This window comes from Ursus maritimus, unplaced genomic scaffold (genome assembly GCF_017311325.1).
Source record: "Ursus maritimus isolate PB19 unplaced genomic scaffold, ASM1731132v1 scaffold_6, whole genome shotgun sequence".
NCBI lineage: Eukaryota > Metazoa > Chordata > Mammalia > Carnivora > Ursidae > Ursus > Ursus maritimus.
In genome coordinates, this window is record NW_024426774.1 from 37,846,859 (window position 1) to 37,871,286 (window position 24,428).

General features: G+C 39.5%; 1 protein-coding gene across 2 annotated transcripts in view; it reads right to left on the reverse strand.

Moving 5' to 3' along the window:
• Positions 1 to 19,610, reverse strand: part of KDM3A (lysine demethylase 3A) — a 54,115-nt gene extending 34,505 nt beyond the window's left edge. Inside the window, exons 1-8 of one of the 2 annotated variants that reach the window (XM_040623225.1) lie at positions 19,558 to 19,610; positions 18,732 to 18,947; positions 12,048 to 12,203; positions 10,612 to 10,722; positions 7,366 to 7,468; positions 6,524 to 6,648; positions 6,201 to 6,273; positions 6,002 to 6,090 (exon numbers count right to left, since the gene is read on the reverse strand). In XM_040623225.1, the coding sequence (XP_040479159.1) occupies positions 6,002 to 6,090; positions 6,201 to 6,273; positions 6,524 to 6,648; positions 7,366 to 7,468; positions 10,612 to 10,722; positions 12,048 to 12,203; positions 18,732 to 18,917 (843 nt within the window). In that variant the 5' untranslated portion in view covers positions 18,918 to 18,947; positions 19,558 to 19,610. The remainder of the gene's footprint in view (positions 1 to 6,001; positions 6,091 to 6,200; positions 6,274 to 6,523; positions 6,649 to 7,365; positions 7,469 to 10,611; positions 10,723 to 12,047; positions 12,204 to 18,731; positions 18,948 to 19,557) is intronic. The other variant, XM_040623224.1, reaches the window with a different exon arrangement.
• Between the last annotated feature and the right edge of the window lie 4,818 nt (positions 19,611 to 24,428).

Consider the following 24,428-nt stretch of genomic DNA (forward strand, 5'->3'; position numbering starts at 1 on the left):
AATAAGCAAATACCATTTCCAAATTAAAAAAAACAAAACAAAACAGGACAGTATAACAAGTGATAAATCACAACATTAAGGACTTCTATCCAAAGGCTGTTAAATAAATCACGCCAGCTTTTCACAAAACTTGAGTCTTCCTATAAAAAAAATCACCAGCTGATCTTTTACAGACTTCTGAATCATTATGTCAGGAAAATGCAGCCATGTGGCAATTACTTTAATAATGCAATGCACAAAAGTGAGTTTTCAACTGACAGTCTTCAGACGGTAGCAGCTTCACACGCATTCATTTTAGCATTACCTGAGTGCCTACGACGCACTTACTGCATAGGCTGGCAGGAGACCAGACCACCTAGGACTCCCGTAGGCAGTGGTGCCTACTGGGTACCAAGAGAAGCCTTTACAATGCAATAAAGGTTGAGAACACCGTTATTGCTTTTATACAGCTCTTCAAGTCACAAAGGCCACCCCAACTGCAAAAACTACCAAGTCATGACAAGTCTATGGGACAGAGTTGGGACACCTTCACTTTTCAGGTAGTTTTATCTTCACAAAAATATAAATAACAGACCCCTCTTCTTCCCAATTTACACTTTCCACAAAAGTAAACTTCCCACCAGGGAAAAAGAAGGAAGAGATTAAACTCAACTCCACAGGGGCAGTCTCCAGCTAAACCAGGGGAAACCGTTCCCCCTCTCCAGCAACCTCTCTGTACGCACTTAAATTACAAGTCCCTGCCCTTCCCAGCTGCAACTCTTTCATTCCACAATGACCTTTACATTTATCTTACTACCAAAGCTAACCTTGAAGAATCTTCCAAGTTTCTTCATCTTCCAGGTAAAATCTGAGGTAGAACCTGACCTTAAAACTTAGTAAGGTTTTAAAATTTCTCAATTCTGAGTATATTTACATGTAGTCCACTCATGAATCTTTTTCTCAGACATTTAACTCTGGCAGCTTGAAGAGTGCCTAATACATGCTAAATATTTAGATATATCTGAAAAATAAGAATTACCTTAATCACCAAAGTTTTGGCATAGCTTCAAACTATTTTAAAATACAAAACTATCAGATCATATATTATTTTAGTCAACTCAATTTTGGTCAAATATTAACCTAGTATTCCCCAGAAAAAAATTTTTGAGGGGGAGACTTTGGCTATTCTAATAATATCCTGGGGATTGTCCACTTTAGCTTTCTGGCACTCAGTTTCTTATTCCTTAAACTGAGGAAATTAGAGAAGTTTAGTCCTAAAGTCCTTTTTGACTGTTTTAGAATTCTAAATTACCCTCCCAAAGTTGAATTGCCAAGTCATTTCAAAATACTTACTCAACGTTCACTTTCATCAAGCATTATCCTTGTTCTAAATTATGTTTAGAGTTGATGCACTAATACATACAGTACCTTTTCTTAAATTACTTTCCTGACAGTAACCTACTTAAGAAATTTCGATTGCAAACCTATAGTAACATACTAAAGAACTTTAGATTGCATAAATTTTTATTCTGCATGACAGCGCTGTGCTGTAGTCAAAACCCCCTTCATCTCATTTCCTAGTATCCAATCAACGAACCAGTAAGTCCTGCCTCTAGTTCTAAAATATTTCTGGAATCTAGCCAACTTCTTTCTATGCCACCTCTACCACCAATTTTCCCCTAGACTACCATGTGTCTAACTGTCCTGACTTCCATTTTTGCCTAAATGTTCTGCCTCCTACTCAAATTTATTCTACCACAGAGCAATCTTTATAAAATATAAATCAATCAGGGTGCCTGAGTGGCTTAGTCAGTTAAGCATCTGCCTTCAGCTCAGGTCATGATCAGGTCCTGGGATCGAGTCTTGCATCAGGTTCCCTGCTCAGCAGGGAGACTGCTTCTCCCTCTGCCTCTGCCTGCTGCTCCCCTTGCTTGTGCGCTGTCAAATAAATAAGATCTTTTGTGTGTGTGTGTATATATGTGTATATATATAAATACACACATATATATATATACACACATATATATGTAAACACACACACATATGTAAATATATATATAAATAAATCAGATCATGGCACTTCACTGCCTATAAGAATTCTATGTGGTCTGGTCTCCGCCAACCCTCTCCACTCTTCTCATTCTACTTGTTCACAGTGCTTCAACTACACTGGCTTCCTTTCTGGTCTTCAGATGGTCTAAACTCTTTCCTGCCTGCACCTTTGTACTTGGTATCCCCTCTCTGGATAGTTTCCATGTGGCTGGCTGGTTCTATCCCTTCACTCTCAAATCTGCTCTATTGTCACCTCCTCAGAATCTCTGATTACTCTTTCCAAAGCAGTGCCACACAAGGCATCCCCAACTGTCATCGCACTACAATACTGCATTTAACGCTTTATTTAAATTACTTTTTTATTGTCAGTTTCCTCACAATGAATCGCACACTCTTATGGGCAGACCCTGCTTTTGTGTCCACTGTTAAACCTTATAAAGCAAGGCACACAGCAGATGCTCAAATAAGACTGGTGGAATTTATGAATGAATGCTGTTAGCACTTGGTTATTTCAAAATAGCTATGTCAGTCCTATGAGTTACCCTTAAGAGCCAGGCAGTAATGCTCACCAATGTGTCCAGTGTATATTTCATATTCAATAAGTATTTGTTGGAAAGATGGATGGAAGGATAGAGGGAAGGAAGTAGGAATGTGCTGTCTTTACAATGGTGACTCACCATACCAAGGAAAAGATCTGGAGAGGAGTGGTAACACCAGCGCAGTGCTTACTTAAGAGCACTGGGCTTTGGTGGCAGACCTTGGTTGGAATCTGGTCTCTGACACTTCTAGCACATTACTTAAGCTCTCTGAGTTCAGTTTCCTCAACTGTAAAATGAGAATCATGAAGCCTACTTTATAGGGCTATGCTTTACCACAGTGCCTGGCACACAGATTAGCCGACTCAAAGCAGAAAAACACAAAAATTTTCTCAGTATAGTCACCCATGTGTTACAAGTAGCATAACTTAGGATGCTTTTCCTTTTAGGAATGAAATATATCACTCTAGAAATTTCTAAGGGTTAGCTCAACAGGGATAGAGCTCCAATTCCAAAACCCATCTTCACGTGCACACCACTGCACTGGCCTCTGACTTGACAAGGGTCAAGGTTTCTTCTTACCTGAAGAGTTTTCCCTGAAGGTCTTCTATACCAGTCATGGCAATAGTTCCTCCCTGCCAGCAGACGGAGATAATATAATTGAGTGTATGATGGTAGTCTAAAAAGGACACTGCTGGCTCACACTACTCAGCAGACTCTCAATTAACCAAGCAATGTCCTAACTCTGAGGAATAGTCTGCTAGGCAGAGAAGACCTTCAAGGAACCAGATGTTACTGGCAAACAGGCTGATTCTATGAAAAAGTTTTCACCAAGGCAATCAAGAGTCTTGTCTACCTAATCCCAAATACCTGTCTTCCAAAGACCACCCTAAAAGTAAAATCCATGCCAGTCCAACACATCTGGGAAATCCAAACAGTGAGATGTGTGCCAAGTATGTCACTGTACTCACCTTTCACTCCCATATTTAAATGAACTTTCTTTCCCCACCTCTTCCTTTACCTGTCTAGCTCTTTTGAATCTAGCCCCAGCCAGTGTTTTCAAAATTTACCTGATTACAAGAACCACCCAGGATAAAAAAAGAAAAAAAGAAAAAAAAGAGTATTTACTGATATGGAAAAATTTTCACAACATACTGGAAAGGAATCAAGGAGGCTATAGAACAGTTTGGTTTTTAGTTTGTTTTTTTAAAAGGCCTCCATGATTTTACAGGGGGGGGGGGGGAAGACAGGAGGACAAGTATTCCAAAATGTGAATAGTGAGTGAGAGTCTGTGAGAAATATGATTAGAAGTGATGTTTCTTTTCTGTTTTTCTGGGTTAAATAGAAATTTTAAAATGAGAATAACTTTTTTTTAATGTGAGAATCTTTTGACAAGTAAGCTCAATATAAAGGAGAATAACCTTTACAGTAACAATAATAAAAAGAATTTCTAAAAATGCCAATACCCATCTCCAGCCAATCTACCATTCCAATTTCCTTTAGACTGAGAATTTGACTAGTACAGAGTTTAAGAGCTCAAAGAGACATTTTTAAAATACCAATTTAGTTTCTCATTTTAGGTGCAGAAATTAAGCTCAAATAGGTTATGGGACCTTATCTCCTAGCCAAAGTTTAGGCTTTTTTCAAAAATAGCCTATATGGTGCCCAATAATCAGTTCAGCAGCACGCAATGCTACTGAGCCAGACAAAATGCTGACCGAGTTCAAAAAGACATGCTCCCTGCCCTTGAAGAGTAGGAGTCAGGAACAGAGGATCACTTACGTATATATTACCACATTTTACACACGCCTCTTTGAAGGCTATACATTTACTTGCTCAATTACCTGTTCCATCACTGATAAGCTTGTCACTGTGAAGAACTGGCACCTTCTTCCATAGGAGTTTCCCTGACCCCAGTCCTGCCTGTAGCAGCCCAGGATAATTCTTCAATGATCCATCAGGGTGCCATTTCCTATTCCCTAGCCCCCCTCCTCAACACATCATGTGGTTCTCCTTTTCCTCTCACCAACTATTTACACTGATGCATTCTCCATGACAGGCTACAGCCAATCAACATCTCCAAACTAGCCTTTATTACCTCTAACCCAGACTGCTAACAATTTATCCAACGTCAAAACCCAACAAGTTATTACTCTACTCTGTTTCTCTCTCAGCTTCTGATACTGTGGATCACTTGAAAATATCCTCCGTAAGCTTAACTCCAAGATACAAGAATCACTTGCTTGACATCCTCACTTCACAGTCCCTACTACATTACTTCTCCCTTGTAAACTTTAAGGCAAAAATGAAAGTAGTAATATTAATTTCCAATAATAACCTCTTCATTCTTTCCTGAACAACCTGAGGTGAGGCCTACACATTTGGAAGGAAGAGAGAGATATTAGATATCTTGGTTTACAAAGTTTTTGGGTCAAGTGTCAAAGTTCCTGTTGCCTATACACAGGCTTAAGCCTCAGGAAAGCCAATCATCTTTGCCAGTCAGATTCTTATATATTTGTGTAGCACAGTGCCTACTCTGGTTCTAGCTGATGTTGTGGTCCAGTCTGCCCTGATCCAGAGCCCTAGGTTCATTAACCGACTCTGGCCCACTCCCATACCATTTCTCCTTGCCTTACTTCCACAAATCCCAAAGTTCCCTCTAAAGTGCTGCCAACAATCTTAACACCAGCTTGGTCAATTTTAAAATTCTAAACTCCAGCGTGGAGCACAGCATCATAAAGGTGTTTTTGTCACTGTACCATAAATGCATCTGGACACCTAAGTTGTAAAAAAAGTTATTTGTATTGTAATAGGTCCTAAGGATTCAACTCACCTAAAAGAGAAACAGCCTTAAGTTTCTTGATCTAAATCCTAACCAACTCAGAACAGAATTAAATCCAGTACTTGAACTCACAGTGGCATTCATACCAACCTATACTGTTCTGGGCAGAAATTAGTAACGGCAAACCAACCATTTCCTTTAAAAAACTAGTATGTCTGTTTAACCAACCATAAATTATCAATCAAACCTCTCTATTACTGAGGAGGGGGAGTCCCATTTCAATACTTACTCAGATTTCTAAGGTTCTCCCCCCCTCCTCTCATGCCAGGCTTTCTTCCAGTTTGATACACACAACTCAGTTTACCCTCAAAAACACTCCTTATGGGTGAAATTATCAAGTCTATTGAGAATTTTCAGCAAATATCAAAAAATAAAACATATTTTACACAAAAGAAATAGTTAACCAGAAACTTATATTATCTCCATCTGCTTGAGTGTAGAAATTATGGCCAAGATCTGGAACTAGAAAAGAAGAGCAGAAAAGACAGCACAGCATAGCACAGAGGAGAGCTTTAGAACCACTAACAAGCTGGCCACGCACCATCAGAGTTAAAGAACCTTTTACATAAGTGACAAACGTAAGTCAGGTTACCTCAGAACAAGATTTTGCTTGTTTGGAAACTAGACTTCCACTATTCTCAGAAGACTTGCGTTTTACAGCTCCAATTCTTGTAGAATTACCTAGAACATTTAAAAATAGGTAGGTTGGCTTCCCTGTTTCTCTTAACATGAAAAGGAGAAAGAGGAAAGACAGGAAGGAGAATGAAGGCTTTAATCAAATAATATCTTACCACATGTCACAAAGTTATCATGTACAACTTCGACATGAATCAGCGATGGATCGACAATTTTCAGAGCTGGAATCTTAAAAATAAACAAAAATACTAGAAAAATTAAAAATGCTCAGAAACATACCAGAAATTAGCTCTGTTAACATACAAGAGAAGCTTCTTACAAATAATTTCTTTTAAAAACAATCGTTCTATGTCTTTTTCTACTCTATGTTTTAGTATAAAGTTAATAAAGCTGTTTAGCTCCTGTAAGATACTATAATTCCTTTTTAGAATTATCCCTCTGTCAAGTTATCCTACATGCAATTAGCATCATCTTTTACCTCCTCACAGTTGACTTGCAGAGTTTTTGATGCTGGGTTTCCATTTACAATGGTTGCAGAAAACCACTGAGTAGATGGGTCCAAGCTATAAATTTTTACTTCTGAACCAACTAAGTTTTTGTCACCTGAAAGAAAAAAATTCCTTAGAGTAACCTGCATTATTTCCCAACATACCATCATCCAGGATAGTATTTTCTCAAGTCTTTAAAAAAAAGCAGTAGACAAAAAAAAAACATTAAAAGAGACTGCTACAGACATGAGAAGAGGACATTTCAGCAAAGCTAGGAAAAATTTAAACTTTTTATTTTAAACTTTTAGGTAAATTAATAGGCAAATGGAATAAAAAGTAACTATATTTATTCCAGCATTTGTATAAGACCAAGTAGTACCAGATAACTCATTGAGCCCTAACTCACTGTCCCATGCAGAGTTTTAGTGGATCCAAATTCAGGAACCCCATCAGAACTGATAAATCTTATAAAATACTTACAACTGTGAAACTGGCCAGGAAACTCAGTGATATATGGGAGGATCAGGATTTCCAAATTCATGTTCCACTGATTTAAGACCGAAATTTCAAACATATCAAATTCCACGTCAACATACAGCTGAGCTTTTTTAATATTTACCTTACTAGTTTTCACATAAGCCCTGAGCTTTCCAAATTTCAGAGGCTTTAGAATATATAAGTCCTTCAATCATCTAGTTGCAGGAGGAAAGTAAAAGCAATCTCTAAAAAATTAGAAGTCTCAATGAGATAATGAGTGAGGACTAAAATGTACCGTCTTACAAGCTAATCACTGATCAACTCACAAACTGTCACCAACAGATAAGCTACATACCTTGTAAAAGATGGCTTTCATCCAAATGTTTCACAATCAAAGCTTGAAATTCTTTACTGACATTCTGATTATCCATAAGGGAAAGTCGAAGACTGTTAACATCCTAAAAGATGGAAGAGTACTGTATTTTAAGGTAGCAAGTAAGAGCTGTTTAAATTCCAGTGGACATTTCAATCAGCTTAATGTCAAAGTACTGTCATTAGCCATTTGATGGCACCAAACCACTGCAACTCCAATGAACTTAATAGGTCAAATAGTAGGAATCCATTAAATAATCACAGGTATAAGGGAGACTAAAGCGAAGTCACCCCAAGCTAAGAGCATGACAAATACTAAGAGTGGCTCAAAACATAATTTTAAATACAAAACAACTTTGAATATGGTAAATATAATAAGGAAACAGACGAGCTGGTCAACCAATGGGAATTCCCAGGGGCAAAACACACACACACACACACACACACACACACACACACACAGAAGCACATAGATATGTAGTGTCAATTTACTGAAATTGTTTTTAACAAATCACTTCACACAGATTGATTTAACCTAACTAGAATTCCAAATGCATTTTGTTTACAAACGGTAAAGGGGGGATGGTGAGGGACAAAATCTGAATGAACAGCCTAAGTTTTCAGCAAGCCAGTTTTGAAACACTCAATTCTTGGCAGCAGCTGCATTTTGGGCACTATTCCATAGTCTTTTGGCTTTGTGTGCACACTAAGTTATGATAAATGTATACAGAAACTGTCAATAGGAATAACCTGCCAAACACAAACTATAAAGCACAGAAGCCCTTCTAATATCAGGCCTTCACGCTTTTCTGACACTGTGAAATGGATATACAGTGGCCAAAAATAGTTCATCCATTTCTCCCACTGGGAAGAATAACTAGTCTTTCAGAGAGACCGTGCTGGAAACATGCATTTCTTAAGCCAAATAACATTAGACTTAACCCAAGGTCTTCAGAAGAGCTCAACATTAATTATCAGAATGGGCCATGTATGGGTGTTTTGTTTTTTTTTTCTCATGCTATTGCAATTTCAAAAAATATAAATGTGTGCTCCAATTCCTACCAAGAGATAAATAGCACATTAATGGGGAGAGCCATAAATGGCTCATGAACAAGGCAGAATAATTCTTCTCTGCCTAGGAGAGTTTGAATGCCAGATAGTTGACCTGGGTATTTTGTCTTTTTTCTTATCCACAGATAAATCGAATTCAATCCAAACAACAGACCTTAAGGTTCAAATCCAACTTCTACATATGCCAAATGATTTTCAGGTTCTCTGTGAATTATTTAGGGCAAGCATTCTACTGCAGTAATCACATCCCCCAACGTAGTTTCATACAGTAGAAGCCTAATATAATCATCCATATCTACAAGAGAGTGCCCCAAAGCACTGAACTTTGGCCACTATTATCATCAGTGGAAGTCAAGAGCACACATCATAATCTCCCTCAATTAATATTAATAGTAATATTCATACTGATAGCCACAGTGCATCTCCCTGAGAACAAATAAAAACTGATCTAGATTTTGCTTTTCTAATCTCAAGAAACAAGTTTCTACTTGTTTTCTACTTGGTTTCTAGAAGTCCTGCTTTGACTGAAAGGCTTGGACACCCAAAAGAGGTAAAGCAGAACTGTCCAGAAAACAATGCTGAGAAGCAAAAACTACCCTATCACTAAGTAAAGCAAGGTATCCAAAGCCCCTCCTGTATGTTCTTTGGTCCTTAAGAGCAAGTCATTCATCCTTTTAAGGCAGAAAAAATACCAACATGCCTACTTGACATCATGAAGGTAACCTGCATCTGAAATTAGCTTAAGCAAAAGCACCTTCTTTTAAACATTAAACATTAAACTTTCTATTAAACATTAAAATAAGGTTCAGAATGTGGACTTTGTTTTCACTCACTTCCGTGATACAAAAATGAGACTTGAGTAGAGAGAAAGCCAGTGCTTTGGGTTTTCCAATACAGGCACATCAATGGCAATGACCATGGGCCCTAAACGGCCTTTTAACAAATAAGTGACTTTAGTTTTTGTACAGTCCACAGAAACATGTCAGGTCACCAAATGCAAGTGGGTAAAGGGATTTTCATAAATGACATCTACAAGATGAATGTTATTATATGACCAAAATTATTCCTAAGGAGGTAATCACTGTGTTCTTTCCCTCTTTCCAAACATTTACATAAAGAAAATAATCACATATAAGCAAAACCCAAGAGCCTAAATGTTAAGAAAAGGGTGGGAGTTTTGCAAGCTAAGTGGAAAGAACATGCAAGTGCTCTCAATTCTCATTATTCATCATAGCTCTGTTTCACTACATCACCACAAACAATTAATGAATAGGGAACCACTGCTCCTAGTGGAAAGATAAGGTTAGGTTCCTTTGAGCCTCTTGGTCAGTTTCATCAACCAACCTATATACAACCATGTATTACGTGTGTGTCTGTGGAAGACACATTATTTAATATATACTGCTGCATTACTAACCTGGAAATCACAATCAACAGCACTATAACTCACAGCTGAATGAAACTTACCTAACATATACATTTCCTCCCTAAGACACATCACGGCCTCCTTGCACTAGTGTAGGAACACTAGTTAGCACTTCAGCACTACATTTGGTATAGTGAAACCACCAACAAAAAACAGTACAAAAATTCAGCACTAAACAGACCTCAAAAAGCACATCTGTTTACAGTATGAGAGATGAAACAAGAAGGCAGAATGTGTCACCTTATCTGACTTCAGCTGGGAACACTTCTCAGGTAACTCACATTTTTCACCACTCAGCCAATGTCTGCGAATGACCATGAGAGTGCCTAAGTACTGATTTGGGGGTTATAAATATATTCTAGCAAGTAGGCAACTTCCCACATATAGAATACATAAATAATGACTGCCACATATGGATATGGATACATGTACATGTACATATATGAATGATAATCAATCTTTTAAAAATTATTTTCATATCACCTAGGTGTTTCCATACATAAACACACACTATCAACTGTACTACCGCTGTCCTTCCAACTCTAAATGGACAGCACCAACCCAATGGATAACACTGAAGGATGAAGTCTAACAACTAACTGCTGATGAGATGGGTCCTTTTCTGTGTTAGGTATCTATTGGAATTAGAGCAATCAACATCAGTATTCTAGTTTTCATATTAAAAAATTTATATTTCTATCTTTAGAGTTTAATATTGTTTTTATCTTTTACCTGTATAGGCTTCAGAAGGTCTTTAGAAAGAAATACTCTTTGTTGATCTCCCAGAAAGCGAACAGACGTTATGGATCCCAAACCAGCTTTGTCTAACAGAGACTTATACACCTAGAAAAAAAACAAAATGCTTTGGCATCACAACTCCTACCAGCATAATTCTGAAAATGGGGACTAGCACTTTCCACACATGCAGAGAGATAAAACCATTAAGTTTTTTATTTACTGCTGGCATCTCGATAACTATTTACGCAACCACAACAAGACTGCACAATTTTCAACCAAAATCAATCATTTAAACCAGACACACATTTGGGAGTCATTAACATATAGGTCTGGGTTCAGAAATACACGGCTTCTCCAAAATTTACGTGAAAAATTGTGTGTATACATTTTTCTGGGGAGACAGGGCCATGTTTTTAGCAAATTCTTAATAGCTGGGGAGGAGGGGGAGATACAAAGGGCAAAATACAACTTTAACCAAAACCCTGTACCACTCAAAAACCTCCAGTTCTCAGGTAAATCTTAACTTTGCTAGCACGGCATGCTAGACCCTTCACAATGTGGTCAGCCTTTCAGCCACCTTCCTAGCCTTTCCAACTGTTTAAACCTGGCCCTTCCACTGTTAAGCCCTATGTCTCACAAAACCAGAATTGTCCTCTCCAGACACTGATCACTCTCATCTTCTAACTACACCAGATTTACAATGCGGAAATGGCATAATCATGTACTATCAGTATTTTCAGACCAAAAAATATTATGAGTCAGAAAGAACCTTAGAGGGGCACCTGGGTGGCACAGTGGTTAAGCGTCTGCCTTCGGCTCAGGGCGTGATCCCGGCGTTATGGGATCGAGCCCTGCATCAGGCCCCTCCGCTATGAGCCTGCTTCTTCCTCTCCCACTCCCCCTGCTTGTGTTCCCTCTCTTGCTGGCTGTCTCTCTCTCTGTCAAATAAATAAATAAAATCTTCAAGAAAAAAAAAAAAAAGAAAGAAAGAACCTTAGAGATCATGAGGCCAAGACCGGCAACCCCTACAGGAGCCAGGCAACAGCCAGATTTTAAGGTATACTCTCCATATTTTAAAAGTAAACAACTAATCCAAATTTTCTTAAAACTCTATGAAGGTCAAGCCAAATACACATATATATGTACGCCTATATACATATGCTGGTTTCTGACCTAGACATTCCCCACATTACCTCCTTCCCCATTTTTCAAGCGAAGAAAATGAGGCAGGAGAAAGTCAAGGGCCCAGAGCTACAGGGTGCCTAGCAGGGCTGACAGGAGATTCTGGGTGCTCTTTTGATTCCTCTACCTTGTCATGTACCTGTACTATTATTCTCCAGAGGCCAAATATAGGCATTACATATACATTTTCCTTGTTTCACTCATAACAGCTTAAATACCCTGTTCTCATAACCCCCAGCCGTACTCACTATTGCAGGCCATTGAACAACCCGTTCAGAAATTTCAGGAGACTTTCGTTCAGCCAAAACCAAGTTATGCTCTACTAAAAATGCTCTCCTTAGAAGGCTGTAGACTTCTATCCATCTTCTCTTCCTCCAAGATTCCCCATCAAACTCCACACACACCTAAACAGAAGTGAAAAAAAGCAGATTCAAGTAATGAAAATAAACATGGAAAACGCCAAAGTTGAATTATACCCTTATTTTCTACCTGAATCTTTATCTAAATGCGCTGTCCCTCTTTCCCACCCTTACTTCCCTTCACAGTCCACAATAAACCAACCAAACAGGTTAATCTAACCATCCAGCTCTGGATCCCAAATCATTTTGGGAAGCAGCAGTCAAGGGTTTTGGAGGCCAGTCTCTGCCCCAAAATAACTTCTAGAAAGCCCATACAGCAAAGAACCCCCACGTAGGTTTTTACATATGTTAAATACCAGAGCTTTGAGAATCAAAAGAAAGAAATTTGAAACCCTAAAAAAATACTTATTGGGCGTCATTGTAATTCTAAAATGACACTGTGGGCTTAAGATGACCCTCCCATCAGCATAATCCACCACTTGTTTTGCATCCCTTTGGTATGCATAGGACTTAGTCTTACAAGATCTAGTAGACAGCACATCTTCAACATCCCTTTCAGTTGAATAAACTGGGAGTTGGGAGTCAAAGACCACTTTGCTAAATATACAAATAGTTGATAAACTGACCCTACAGTTAAACTCCTTCAATATTTGGTGTAAAAATCACTATTTTTATTTGACTTAAAATCCCCTTTCTTATTAAAGAGGCCTCTCAGTTTTAGTTTCCAAGAATTAATGAACACATTAATCCTAGTCATAATTTCATAGACAATCACATCTCCCTTTCCAAGCTTAATTTAAAAAAAGATTTAGTTAACTTCCATTCATCTGTCAGAATTCGATTAAAAAAATCCTTTCCTCAAAGAAGCCTTCCCTTACCAAAGAGCAAGCCCCTGCCCCCAAAAGAGAGTTCACTTTGTTAATTGCACTCAAAGCCCTACACTTTTCCTTCCTAGCACTTACCCACACTTTGAATTATTTATTTGTGGCTAACTGATTCACATAAATTCTAAGAGGTCAAAGTCTATATCTGCTTTTACTTACCACTGTACTTCACTGGTATCCAGTCCCCAGTCAGTACTCAAATACTTGTTGAATGAATAAATTTCTCTCTGAATTGGACTCTTCGTCTGTTACTCTCAACCATTTAGCAAGTAGGACATTCCCAACTGGTATATCACTAGCCCCAATCCCAAACCTTCTCCGGTTTTATGGCTTTATAATATCAATTTTTTTTAAAAAATCAATGAAATTTAAAACCCATCCTACCCTTCTCCCTCAACAGTAAAATCTGCATCCCTAACTTTCAGGCAACTTCCCGAGAAGATGCATATCTTCTTGGCATGGCAGGCTTTTAATCTTGTAGTTATCAGATCATCCATACAGATGTATGAGCACCTACTCTGTGACAAGGCCTGTGTTATACTCTCTTTGGTTCTATGCATTCCATCCATCACTATACCCAATTAAATGGTCCTTCACAGAACTGTTTAGAGACTGCTCATCCTCCTGCCTCCCCAGTCACAGAATACAGGTTCTACGATCGCTCCTCTAAACTGGATAGTCTTTCAGCCCCACATCACATCAACCTCAAACCCACACTAGATTTAGATGAGTTCTGCCATCAGTGTGGTGTAAGAGGAATGAGCATATACAAACTACAGCACTGGAGAAATCTGGTTTGAATCCCAGCTATGCAGAAGCTTTTTTAGAATGATTTTACCTGCATAAAATTACATAGCTTTACAAAGAAAACCAATTAGCCTGCATGTCAGCTTAAGAACCCTTGCTTAAATCTAAGCTCTCTGAAACTGGTTTTGCTAGCTCCAAAACGAAAATACTAACACCTACCCCTCACTGAATCATTAGATAAAATTTTAAGACAAGGTATGTAAAGTATCTGGCAAGGAGATTAGGTAGCTTTAAGACTTCCATGGTAATTCAAATTTTAACTTATCAGGGTATCAGTTCAGTTAGGAATGGGGAAGAGAAGATCCTAAATATGACTGTCCAGTATCTACTCAGGGGAAGAAGGAAAAAAAAAAAAAGTAAAGGATTAAGATGTTGAGTAGCTTTCCAAACCTTAAGCAACATCACAATTCTTATCAAATCACTATCTATAAAGCTTATGGTCAACCCTAAGCCAAAATTTAGACAGGGGCCCTTCTTTATATTCCAATTTTTGAGTGATTCAAAAATTAAGTTTAACTCCTTAAAAATAACTTAGTTTATGACTTTGGAGTATTATGTTGCATTAGTCAAAAACTCACATTAACTTTACTTTGAAAAAAGGTGATTTTTTAAAAAAAATATATAATGAAACAAGTTGTAAGCTCTCCTCTTCTTTTCAAAAGTTTCCTATCACAACCACAAATGTCTCTCATTTGTGCCTTGAAGCCTGAGGTTCTATATGTAAGGGACCCCCCCCCCCAAGCCTCCTATGCAAAAATTTCTATAAAAAGACATACCAATGACATCTGGGTGGCTCAATGGGTTAAGTGTCTGACTCTTGCTTGCTTTTGACTCAGGTCATGATCTCAGGGTTGTGAGATCGTGCCCCACATTGGGCTCACGTACTAGGCATGGAGCCTGCTTGTGATTCTCTCTCTCTCTCTGCCCCACCCCCAAAAAACGGACATCAATAAAAATTCAAATTCAGAAGGAACTAAAGTGACCTGACCAAGCTTCTGCAAGTTTAGTGATGTAACTAGTTCTCCTTTAAATTGTGTTATTCCCCTCATGTTCCTTTGGTACACAAATAGATGCTATTTATGCTGTCTGATTCCAAAGGCCAAAAAGAGGCCGATTATGATTCACTACCTATAATTTCCAAACTTGCTATTCTTTTAATAGGACATTTTGTAAATGTATACCTTATTAGCCTATTAAATCTCTGGACCAGATGTTGAATATTTCAAATAATTATTTCAAGTTAATTTTTCCCCAACAGAAAATCTTTTTAATACATGAATATTTTATCTAATCAAGCTAATCTTGAAACCTCCCACTCTTAACATACATTAACCTCACCCGGGTATATGATTACAAAAACCATCAGAAAGGCCAAGTAAGATATTTCCAAGTTTAAAAGCAGGCAGTTACAGAATGGCATGGTTTTTAAGTCAAGTTTTTAATGACATATCTATTCTATGCCCAGCACTATAAAGCAGAACACCACTTTCCACAAATTAGGAAATTATTTCTTTATGTTTCTGCTTAAGCATTTTATTTAGGTATAGAAAGACATATCTAAAATCCTGAAGTCTAGCATTCAATTATGGGGGTAAACAGATTTTATTACACTGGAAGGAATTTCTCACTTTACATGGTTTGACTGGCAGCAAAATTCCAATTGTATGTAAGGATGAAAAGGCTAGGCATTGGTCAAGGCACCCAAATGCCAAAAAGGGAACTTCTAACAGCAGGAAACAGTACACAGAGGTGTCAAGTACTACTCATCTGCTACTTAGGGATATCCCTAAGAACTAAGAAGCAGAAGACTCAAGTATAAGTTAGGTTCAAAGAAAGGAAACTGGAAAAGACCTAGACAGACAGGATGAGGAAAAAGGACATTCCCAGCATGTACAATGAACTAAGCCCCTTGTCTCGCACTCAAGTAGAAAGAGTAGGATAAAAAGAGGTTCTCATAATCATACTAATAAAGATTTGTTATTTGTAGCAAGAGAATGCCACTGCTCCATCAGAAGATTATTTCTAAACTGCTTTTCAATGTAGAATAATTGTGATTCCTTCCATTTATTCAAATATTTCAGCAAATACTACATGCCAAGCAATGTTCTAAGTGCTAAAGATAAAAGGCTCACAAAATACAATGCCTCAATCTCACTCTACCTGAATATAAAGCCCAGTGTTTAAGATCTAGAGACAAACTTAGGCAAGTCATTTAATTTCTTCAAGCCTCAAATTATAACAGTAAAAATGTGGTTTACCATCTAAAATATTTATGAGAATTAAATAAGGTGCCACATAGTAAGCATTCAATCATTATTATGTCTTCATCCCGACTCTTTGTAATCAACAACTAGACATTGTATCTGAGTGACTTTGTTAAGTCTCTCTCCAGGTGAAACAAAGTTAACAAGTCTTGGCCTCATTAACATCATCCTCACAGAGCAGCAAATCAGTCTAGACAAACTTGTACTTCTAATACCAAACCAGTTACATACTACTTGAATTTTATTCATTTATATTCATCTTAGACCCCAGTCCCACTCCACCCCCCAAAACTTCATACACTTAGCCCAACTGTATGCATGGTCTTCATTACTCACTAGCTCCTGCCTGCATTTCCCCAAGCACGATTTGGTTCTAGTATTTTGAAATTCTGTATTTTTGCTACTACAATATGCCCTTAAAACTTAAACCATCTGTTACTCAATTAAGGAACATAATGATAAATCATGATTAGATAAAAGCAATCAAGTAATTTGCACCTTAGATGAAGGCTGAATTACAAAGTCTGCAGGTAAACCAAAAATCAAATGTAGTTAAAACTGTTCTTCAAATGAAAAAAAAAAAAAATCCCTGTTTATCTCCAGGTGAGGCACCTTAGTGCGATGGAAAAAACACAGCCAAACCTAGATTCAAATCCTCCCTCCATCACTGAGTAGCTAATTATGCAAATCTGGACAAGACTCCTTTTCCCAAATCTATCTACTTGTTCTGAAAATGAAGATATTACCACCACCTCAAAGATTGGGGGTGGCAGAAAAGTGGAGATTAAAAAGAATACCCGAAAAGGACCTCCTAGATTGCCTTCCTAATCCAATGGGTCTATAATTAGGTCCTGCTGGGGAAGAGAACACCTAGTCTGCATTCATCTGCCAAAGCACTAACAATTTAAATCTTGTTTCCATTCAAATCAGATAAAAACAAACGCACCAGAGAAAATTTTACTTGGCAGGTGAAATAAACCACAACAACTACGACCGAAATCTGGTACACGAAACCCACTTTATGGAGAAGGATCATTAGCCCAAAGCAAACAGGTTGGCCATCTTTGTACCACACTACTTTCTTTCTATAAAAACAGCAAAACCCGGTTTGCTGGGAGCAATGAAAAGGAGGAGAAAAACCAAACTTTACAGTGCATGACAGGAGTCCTTTTGTGACACAGGGAGCATAATGGTAAAAATAGTGGGCTCAAGTATCAAAACTTCCTGGGTCAGAACACAGGCTTTAACAATTTCTAGGTATGTGACTTTGGTGAGATACTTAATCTCCCCCAACTCTGATATTTTTGTCTGTAAAATGAAGCAATATTAGTACCTCCTCCTGAAGAGTTGCTGTAAGGATTAATAAGATCATGGCTATGAAGTGTTCAGCAGGATGCCTGGCACGTGGCTAAGTGCTCAATAGTCACTCCTCCTTTTCCACGTGAAGACAAGGCACACTGGAAGCTTTAAAAATATACGACCACATATCCTTCTCCAACAACCCTTTGCAGACTAAAACTGGTTTGGGCATGTACTATCACCTTAAAGTGTTCGAATGAACAGTGTGTCAGAAATCAACATGTATTCGACTGCCAATGCTAAAACTTGCTTCCCAATTTGAACATAGTTTTCAAGAAAAAGCAGTAATGATCCAGTGAAGATGCTGAAATATATCCACTATCCAGGGTGGAAATCTCTTCTGTTGTAACAAGCTTCCTTCAAGTTATCACCACTTTGGAGTCTTTGTTAGGGACCTTTCTCCAGTTATTTTTGCACAAAGGAGTCTTTGTTGGTAGAAGAGCTTCCTTACTGGTTGTTCCCAGACAATCCTTTGCCACCAATACTTCTATTGGAGAGTACAATTAGAATTCATCTCTTTTTGAAAAGATCTAACTGAAAAAGGTTCTGAGTGTCATTCTGATTAAAAATCACTGCCCACATTTGTTCCCGTTTCTCTCCCTCCCCCCAAACACCAAAGTGGAGTATTTCAAAGCCATTCCTCTAACACACCATATAAGGGTCGGCTCCACCCCTGCCCTCCATATATGGTCAAAGCCCACACCTACCTAGAGACTCATCACAGGCGACCAGGAACCCACTTCCACCCTGACCCACCATATACGGACAAGAACCCACCCTAATATGCCAAACAGAACTAAGCTCCTCCCTCTTCACTCACTCCATTTCTATCAAGCCTGAAAGTTTAACAAGTTGGGTGAAGAAATTAAGAGGAACAAACAAACAAAAAAACCACCTGGAAGCGCTAGCCCTCGATTCTTAATGATTCCTAACATCACCTACTTGACCAATCTAGTTAACAACACTCCCCCTTCCGAGAACTAATCATACAGTCCCAGGAAGGCACAGCGCGGGCAATAACGAAGCGTGTCTGAGCAACCCCAAGGCCGTCATTAAACACAGGCAACTGCAGGCCAAACACACCTCGGTTCTACACAACCATTTCAAAGACTTTCAAGGTCTAGTTTTCTGCACCTTCAGATCAGATGCCAACTTTTTGGTCGCCCTTTTCAGAAGAGGGAGGGGGGCCCCCACTTGCTGTCTCGTTACCAAGGTTACTACAAAACGTCCGACAGCTGAGGCCCGGGAGCTGACTTTACCTTCAGGTCCTTCTTGGTAACGTCGGTGTGGGAGACGGCTCGAATGGTCCCAGAGAGCCAGGGCCACTCGGCGACGCGCTCCACGTCCCAGCTGTCGTGGCCGTCGTCGCTGCCGTCGGCTGCGGACAGACTGAGGAATCGCTTCCCCACCAATACTGGCCAACTTTCTCCGAGCGTGAGCACCATGGTTTCCACGCCTGCAGGAAGGACTCCTCCCTGCAAAAATACAAAAACAAAATGCAACGGGGGCTGCCGGTGGGAGGGGGCCGGGAAGAGAGGACGCGAGGGAAGCGGAGGCGGAGGGATGGGTCCTAACCCGGCTCGGAGCACCAGACCCCAGGCGGCGGCGACCGCGGCCGCTGCGAGGGAGGACTCAACACCCGATCTCTACACCGGCGTCCTCCCCCGCCCCCCGGATCCCTCCCCCACCGCAAACACGGGCCCAAGCGCCGCGTGACCCTCGTTCTCCCAAGTTTCGCTTTTCCAAAACCTTAAACCTAAACGCAGAGGGAGTGAGGGGAGAATTATTCTGCAGCTTCAGTGGATTTTAAAGTGTTCGTCCCCCCACCCTGGGCAAGAAAAGGCCAAAAGCGAGGGCCCGTCCGGGGCGGCCGCGTCCCCGCCCCGGGCGGCCCCGCGGGAGGGGCGAGCCCGCGGTTCAGCACTTGCCCCGCCGCCCCGCCCCGACACAGCGCTCTCACGGGCGCAGACCCCCGGGCGTCCGTCGCCCGGGCCTGCGCCGCAACACGGGGGCGGCAGGGCCGCGGGCTCGGCGCCTTCATCTTTCTTCCTCCTCTCCCCTCAGCCGAGGCCGCGGCGCTCTTACCCCGCCTCCTGCCTCCCTGAGTCACCGGCGGCGGCCGCCGTTTCCAGCCGCCCAGCTCTAGCTCTGACTTGGTTCAAGAGCTCTCACAAGACACGCACAGCCTCTCGGGTCCGCCCCCTCGGAGCCGCTTCCGCCGCTCATTGGCCTAGTCCAAGAAGCTGGGCGAGGCTCGTGGGTAAATAGCCCATCACCATTGGCCGGCCTGGCGCAGGCGGGGCGAGAGAAAAAAACAATTCCTTGGCTGCCTCCTCCCTCTCCCCTCCCCCTTCCGACTCCCGGACGACCCCCATTAGGTTAAAGTACACAGAGCGTAAGCGAGAGATCCCTCCGCCACAGCCATTCTTTCCATTTGTTGCCTACGGTATGCAAAAAAGTCCCGCGAAATCGCTTATCAACTTTAAGGGCCAGAGGAAAATTGTAGGGGTGCATAGATAAGAATGAGTGACGAGCCCCAGGGCTGTATATGCCTATTGGATTGCTCTTCAATTGCGTAGGCTGTCGACGGAAAATGGGCTTTCCACTTGGCGGAAGAATCTCACAGGAAAAGGATGAGGGCGGTGCAGAGTCAGCGGGGGAGGGAAGGGACGGGAACGTGCGGTTTCAAGCGTACTCAGCTAGAGGGAGGAGCCACTGGGCTCTGGAGGCTCTTGCGCAGGCGCTTCGCAGAGCAGAGGCTGGAGTTTGGGCTGCTGAGCGAAATGGCCGCGGGAGGCGCAGGCGCACGTGGTGTTATTCGTGGAACGTCTAAAGTCCGCCATTTTGAAGGAAAAATGAAGAAAGGCATGGAGTCATTGGGAAATGACGTTCTTTGAATCTAGAGCAAAAGAGGCCATTCAGTACAATGCAGAATGGGATTTTTTTTATGTAAAGGGAAGTTGGGAAGATATTCTGAGTCTTATATAGAAATTGAAAGACTAGATGAAGGCCATAATGATGCAAGAAATATGAAGAGGTGACTTTGAAGGACAAAGGAGATAAGAGGCGATTGTGTCTTTTGGACCTGAAGTTTTTCGGTGGAATAAAGAAGAAATGGAATGAAGGAATTGAAGACCTTTCAATAAAGCCTAGAGCTTGACATGGCATCACGTTTAATCCTCAAGATTAAATGAAAATTAAGTGAGAAACACTTAGTGCCAATTTTACAAGCGTGAAAACTGAGAATCAAAAAAAATTCAAAAAGGGATTGTGCATACAGATTAGTGCCAGGTGTTGAGTTTTAACTTATATGTTCTGAATATATGACATTAAATAAATTTTAAAATCTAAATATAAACACTGAAGAATTAAATTGTATTTATAATTTGCAGACTGTTAAAAAGGGGGGAAATGGAACAAAGAAAACTTATCCAGCCCAACAAAAGTCAGAAATGAGAACAAGAAAGGAAAAAGAAACTTGAAGGGAGTATAGTAAACAGAAAAAAATAAGACGAGAAAAGTAAGTCCAAACATCAGTATTTACAATAAATATAAATGGATTAATTTTACTCATAAATTAAAAAGACTCACTGGGTTAAAAACAAAATCCAGTTATAACTAGACCACAGGCAAGCTCCAACAAAGACACAGAAAGCATGAAAATATTAGGTTGAAAGATTTACTAATCAAATGGTGATAGAAGGAAAGCAATATAGCAATGTTAATATAATGGAAAAGAAAAGCATCAAAAAAGAAAAGGGTTTTATATTAATAAAGGATAAAGTCCACAAAGATAATATACACTCTTAAACTATTGTCGCTCTGAGAACATAGGTAAGACTAAATATTAGAATTACGGGAAATTTTTGACAATTTGTAATAGAAGCAGAAGATACAAATATATCTACCCCAGAAATAGGGATCTCAGATTTTAAAAATAAGTGGAGGTATGGAGGACTTCAATTACATAATGAACTATTAATTTGAAAAACAAAGAGATAAGTTCTAACAAGATTCAAAGAACATATAATTCCTATATTTGTGGTTCCAGAACATAGGAAAGATGGAAAAATATCTGAAGCATTTTTTTTTAAGATTTTATTTCTTTATTTGACAGAGAGAGAGCATAAGCAGGGTGAGCAGCAGGCAGAGGGAGAGAAGCAGGCTCCCCACTGAGTAGGAGCCATATGCGGGCTTTGATCCCAGGACCCTGTGATCATGACCTGAGTCAAAGGCAGACACTTAACTGACTAAGCCACCCAGGTGCCCCTGAAGCATTTTATAAAACTTGCAAAACCCTGTTATCAAATCTGAATCAGGAGAATACAAAAAAGGAAAAGTTCATGTCAATGAGGCTCATGAACATAGATGGAAAATTCTTAAATAAAATTGGGGCACCTGGGTGGCTCAGTTGGGTCATAATCTCAGGGTTGTGGGATTAAACCCAGCATTGGGCTCCCTCTGATTCTCCTTCTCCCTCTGCCTCTTCCCCAGCTTGTGTGTGCGTGCTCTCTCTCTCTCTCTCTCTCAAATAAATAAAATCTTGTTTAAAAATCAAATGAAATTAAAGTCAGTATTTAAAAAAATATAATCACTATGATTAATTAGAATTATATGAATACAAGGATATTTCAAGATTAGAAAATTACTATAATTCACCAAAACAGGTTAAAAGAGAAAAACCATATGTTCATTTTAGTAGAGGCTAAAAAGACCATACATTCATATTGAACACTGAACTGCCTAGAATGTTAGGAATGTTAAGAGACACACATATTTAGCACTAATTATTTTTTTTAATAATGTTAAACTTCCCAGACACCTATGAATATAAGATATCGACCCTAGAAAAACATCCACGCATGTGAACTAAGCAACATCAACAAGTTTGTTCATTTCAGCATTGTTTGTAGTTGTGAAAGTTCAAAATAACCCAAATGTACTTCAGGTGGGGAATGAATAAATAAAATGAATAAATGGAGTGTGATACATCTAATAGAAAGCTGTAGAGCATTTGAAAATGAATGAAATATATTTATATTTTTTGAATGAAATATATTTAGATGTACAAATAAGGATAGATTAGCAAAACACATTTTGGATGAAAAGAAAGTTGCATTTGGTAATATTTGAAAATGCACACAAATAACACTATATATGTTCTATGAAACATACTTAAACTCATGATAATAGTTACTGGTATTGGGGAGGCATAATAGAATTGGAAGTATTGGTCAAAGGTGATTTAGCATTATTGGTAACTCTCTCATTTTTATAAGGCAAATGCACGTTACTTTTGAAAGCTAATTTTTTAAAAGATGTATTTATTTATTTTAGAGAGAGAGCATGAGCTGGGAGTTGGGGCAGAAGCGGAGGAAGAGAGAGAATCCACAAGCAGACTACCCTGCAATAGTGCAGCCTAGTATGGGACTGGATCACTGGATCCCAGGACCTTGAGATCTGACCTGAGCCAAAACCAAGAGTTGGCCACCCAAACAGATGAGCCAGCCAGGCATCCCTGAAAGTTAGTTTTCAAATCCTGTGAATGGTATCTACTACATTAACACCCAAGAGCATTTGTGCCAAATTGGTAGGGCTAATATAAGAGTCAAAATGTGGTGCAATAAAAAAACAAAGAAAATCAAAGGAATTCCTATTCCTTAAGCATCAATTAGAATGTACAATAGAAAAAAAGAAACCATCTATGATCCTGAAAACTGAAAATACCTATGGAAAAAACATAAGGTGAAATCAGTAAAATGTATATGAAGAAAACTGTAAGACTTTACTGACAGGCATAAAAGAAGATTTGAAAAGTTCTGTCTCCTTATATGACTTGGTAAAAATGCCATTTCTTCTTAAACTACACTATCAATGAATGAAAGAATCAAAACAGAAAACAAAACTGTTGAGAATACAGAAGCAGATCCATGTATATATGAAAATTAGCCTATGATTAGCACAGAATTTCAAATGAGTGGAAATAAACTATTCAATATATGCCTTAGGGTCTATTGGTTAGGTGGATCTAAGAGCTAAGTAAAAATATAGTAATTAAAATTTTTTTCCTTTCCTCTTCCTAGACATTTCAGTCCTAAAGGCAGTAGGAGTGCAGAGCAAAGTATGTGTTCATAAGGACAGGCTGCCTGGCATGGAATGATTGAACTAGAAAGAGTAAGGAATTGTAGCCTCACATGGGGAGGGAGAGCCCAAGTGGGGTGGGAAGGGTAGACACACAGAAGATGAACCCAACAAAGAATATCTAGAGCTCAAGTGAGGTAAGGAGGACATCCATGAATGGGACTCACCTGGTGTAGAATGTCAGAATCCAACCGGGATGAAGAGACTGCCCACATTGGGGGAAAGCCTGGCACAGGGTATTAGAGCCTAAGGAAGGTGAGGAGAGCATTCATACAGGGACCAGCAAAGGACAATGAAAAGACCAAGAGAGATGTTTCAAGCAGGAGAAGAACCAGGAGAGGGGTGCATCCTGGAAAGAAGACAGAAGAGAATTCCAATTTGGAGAAATATTCAGAAAGATCATAGGATATGCCAAGGTCAAGGCAGATAAAGAACTGAGTAGCAAGTTACTGACATTTCCAACAAATATATTTTAGCCTGGAGGTATTATCAGAAATCACCTCTACTGGTTATAAAGCTCCAGCATATACCTTCCAGTCAAAATCTTGTCACTAACAAGTTGAGTTGACTTTTACCCCAAAGAACATCAGAAGTTTCTAAAAGACTTTGAGAAAGTTAGCAACTAGTAATTTGGAATTTGTTTGGACCCTAATCCCTCAGCTGCAAAACAATTAGAATATAATATTTACTGTCTAAATCTCCTTTCTTGGGCCACCTGGATGACTCAATCAAGCATTGGACTCTAGGAGCACCTGAGAGGTGCACTCTGATAAGCAACTGACTCTTGGTGTCAGCTCAGGTCATGATCTCAGGGT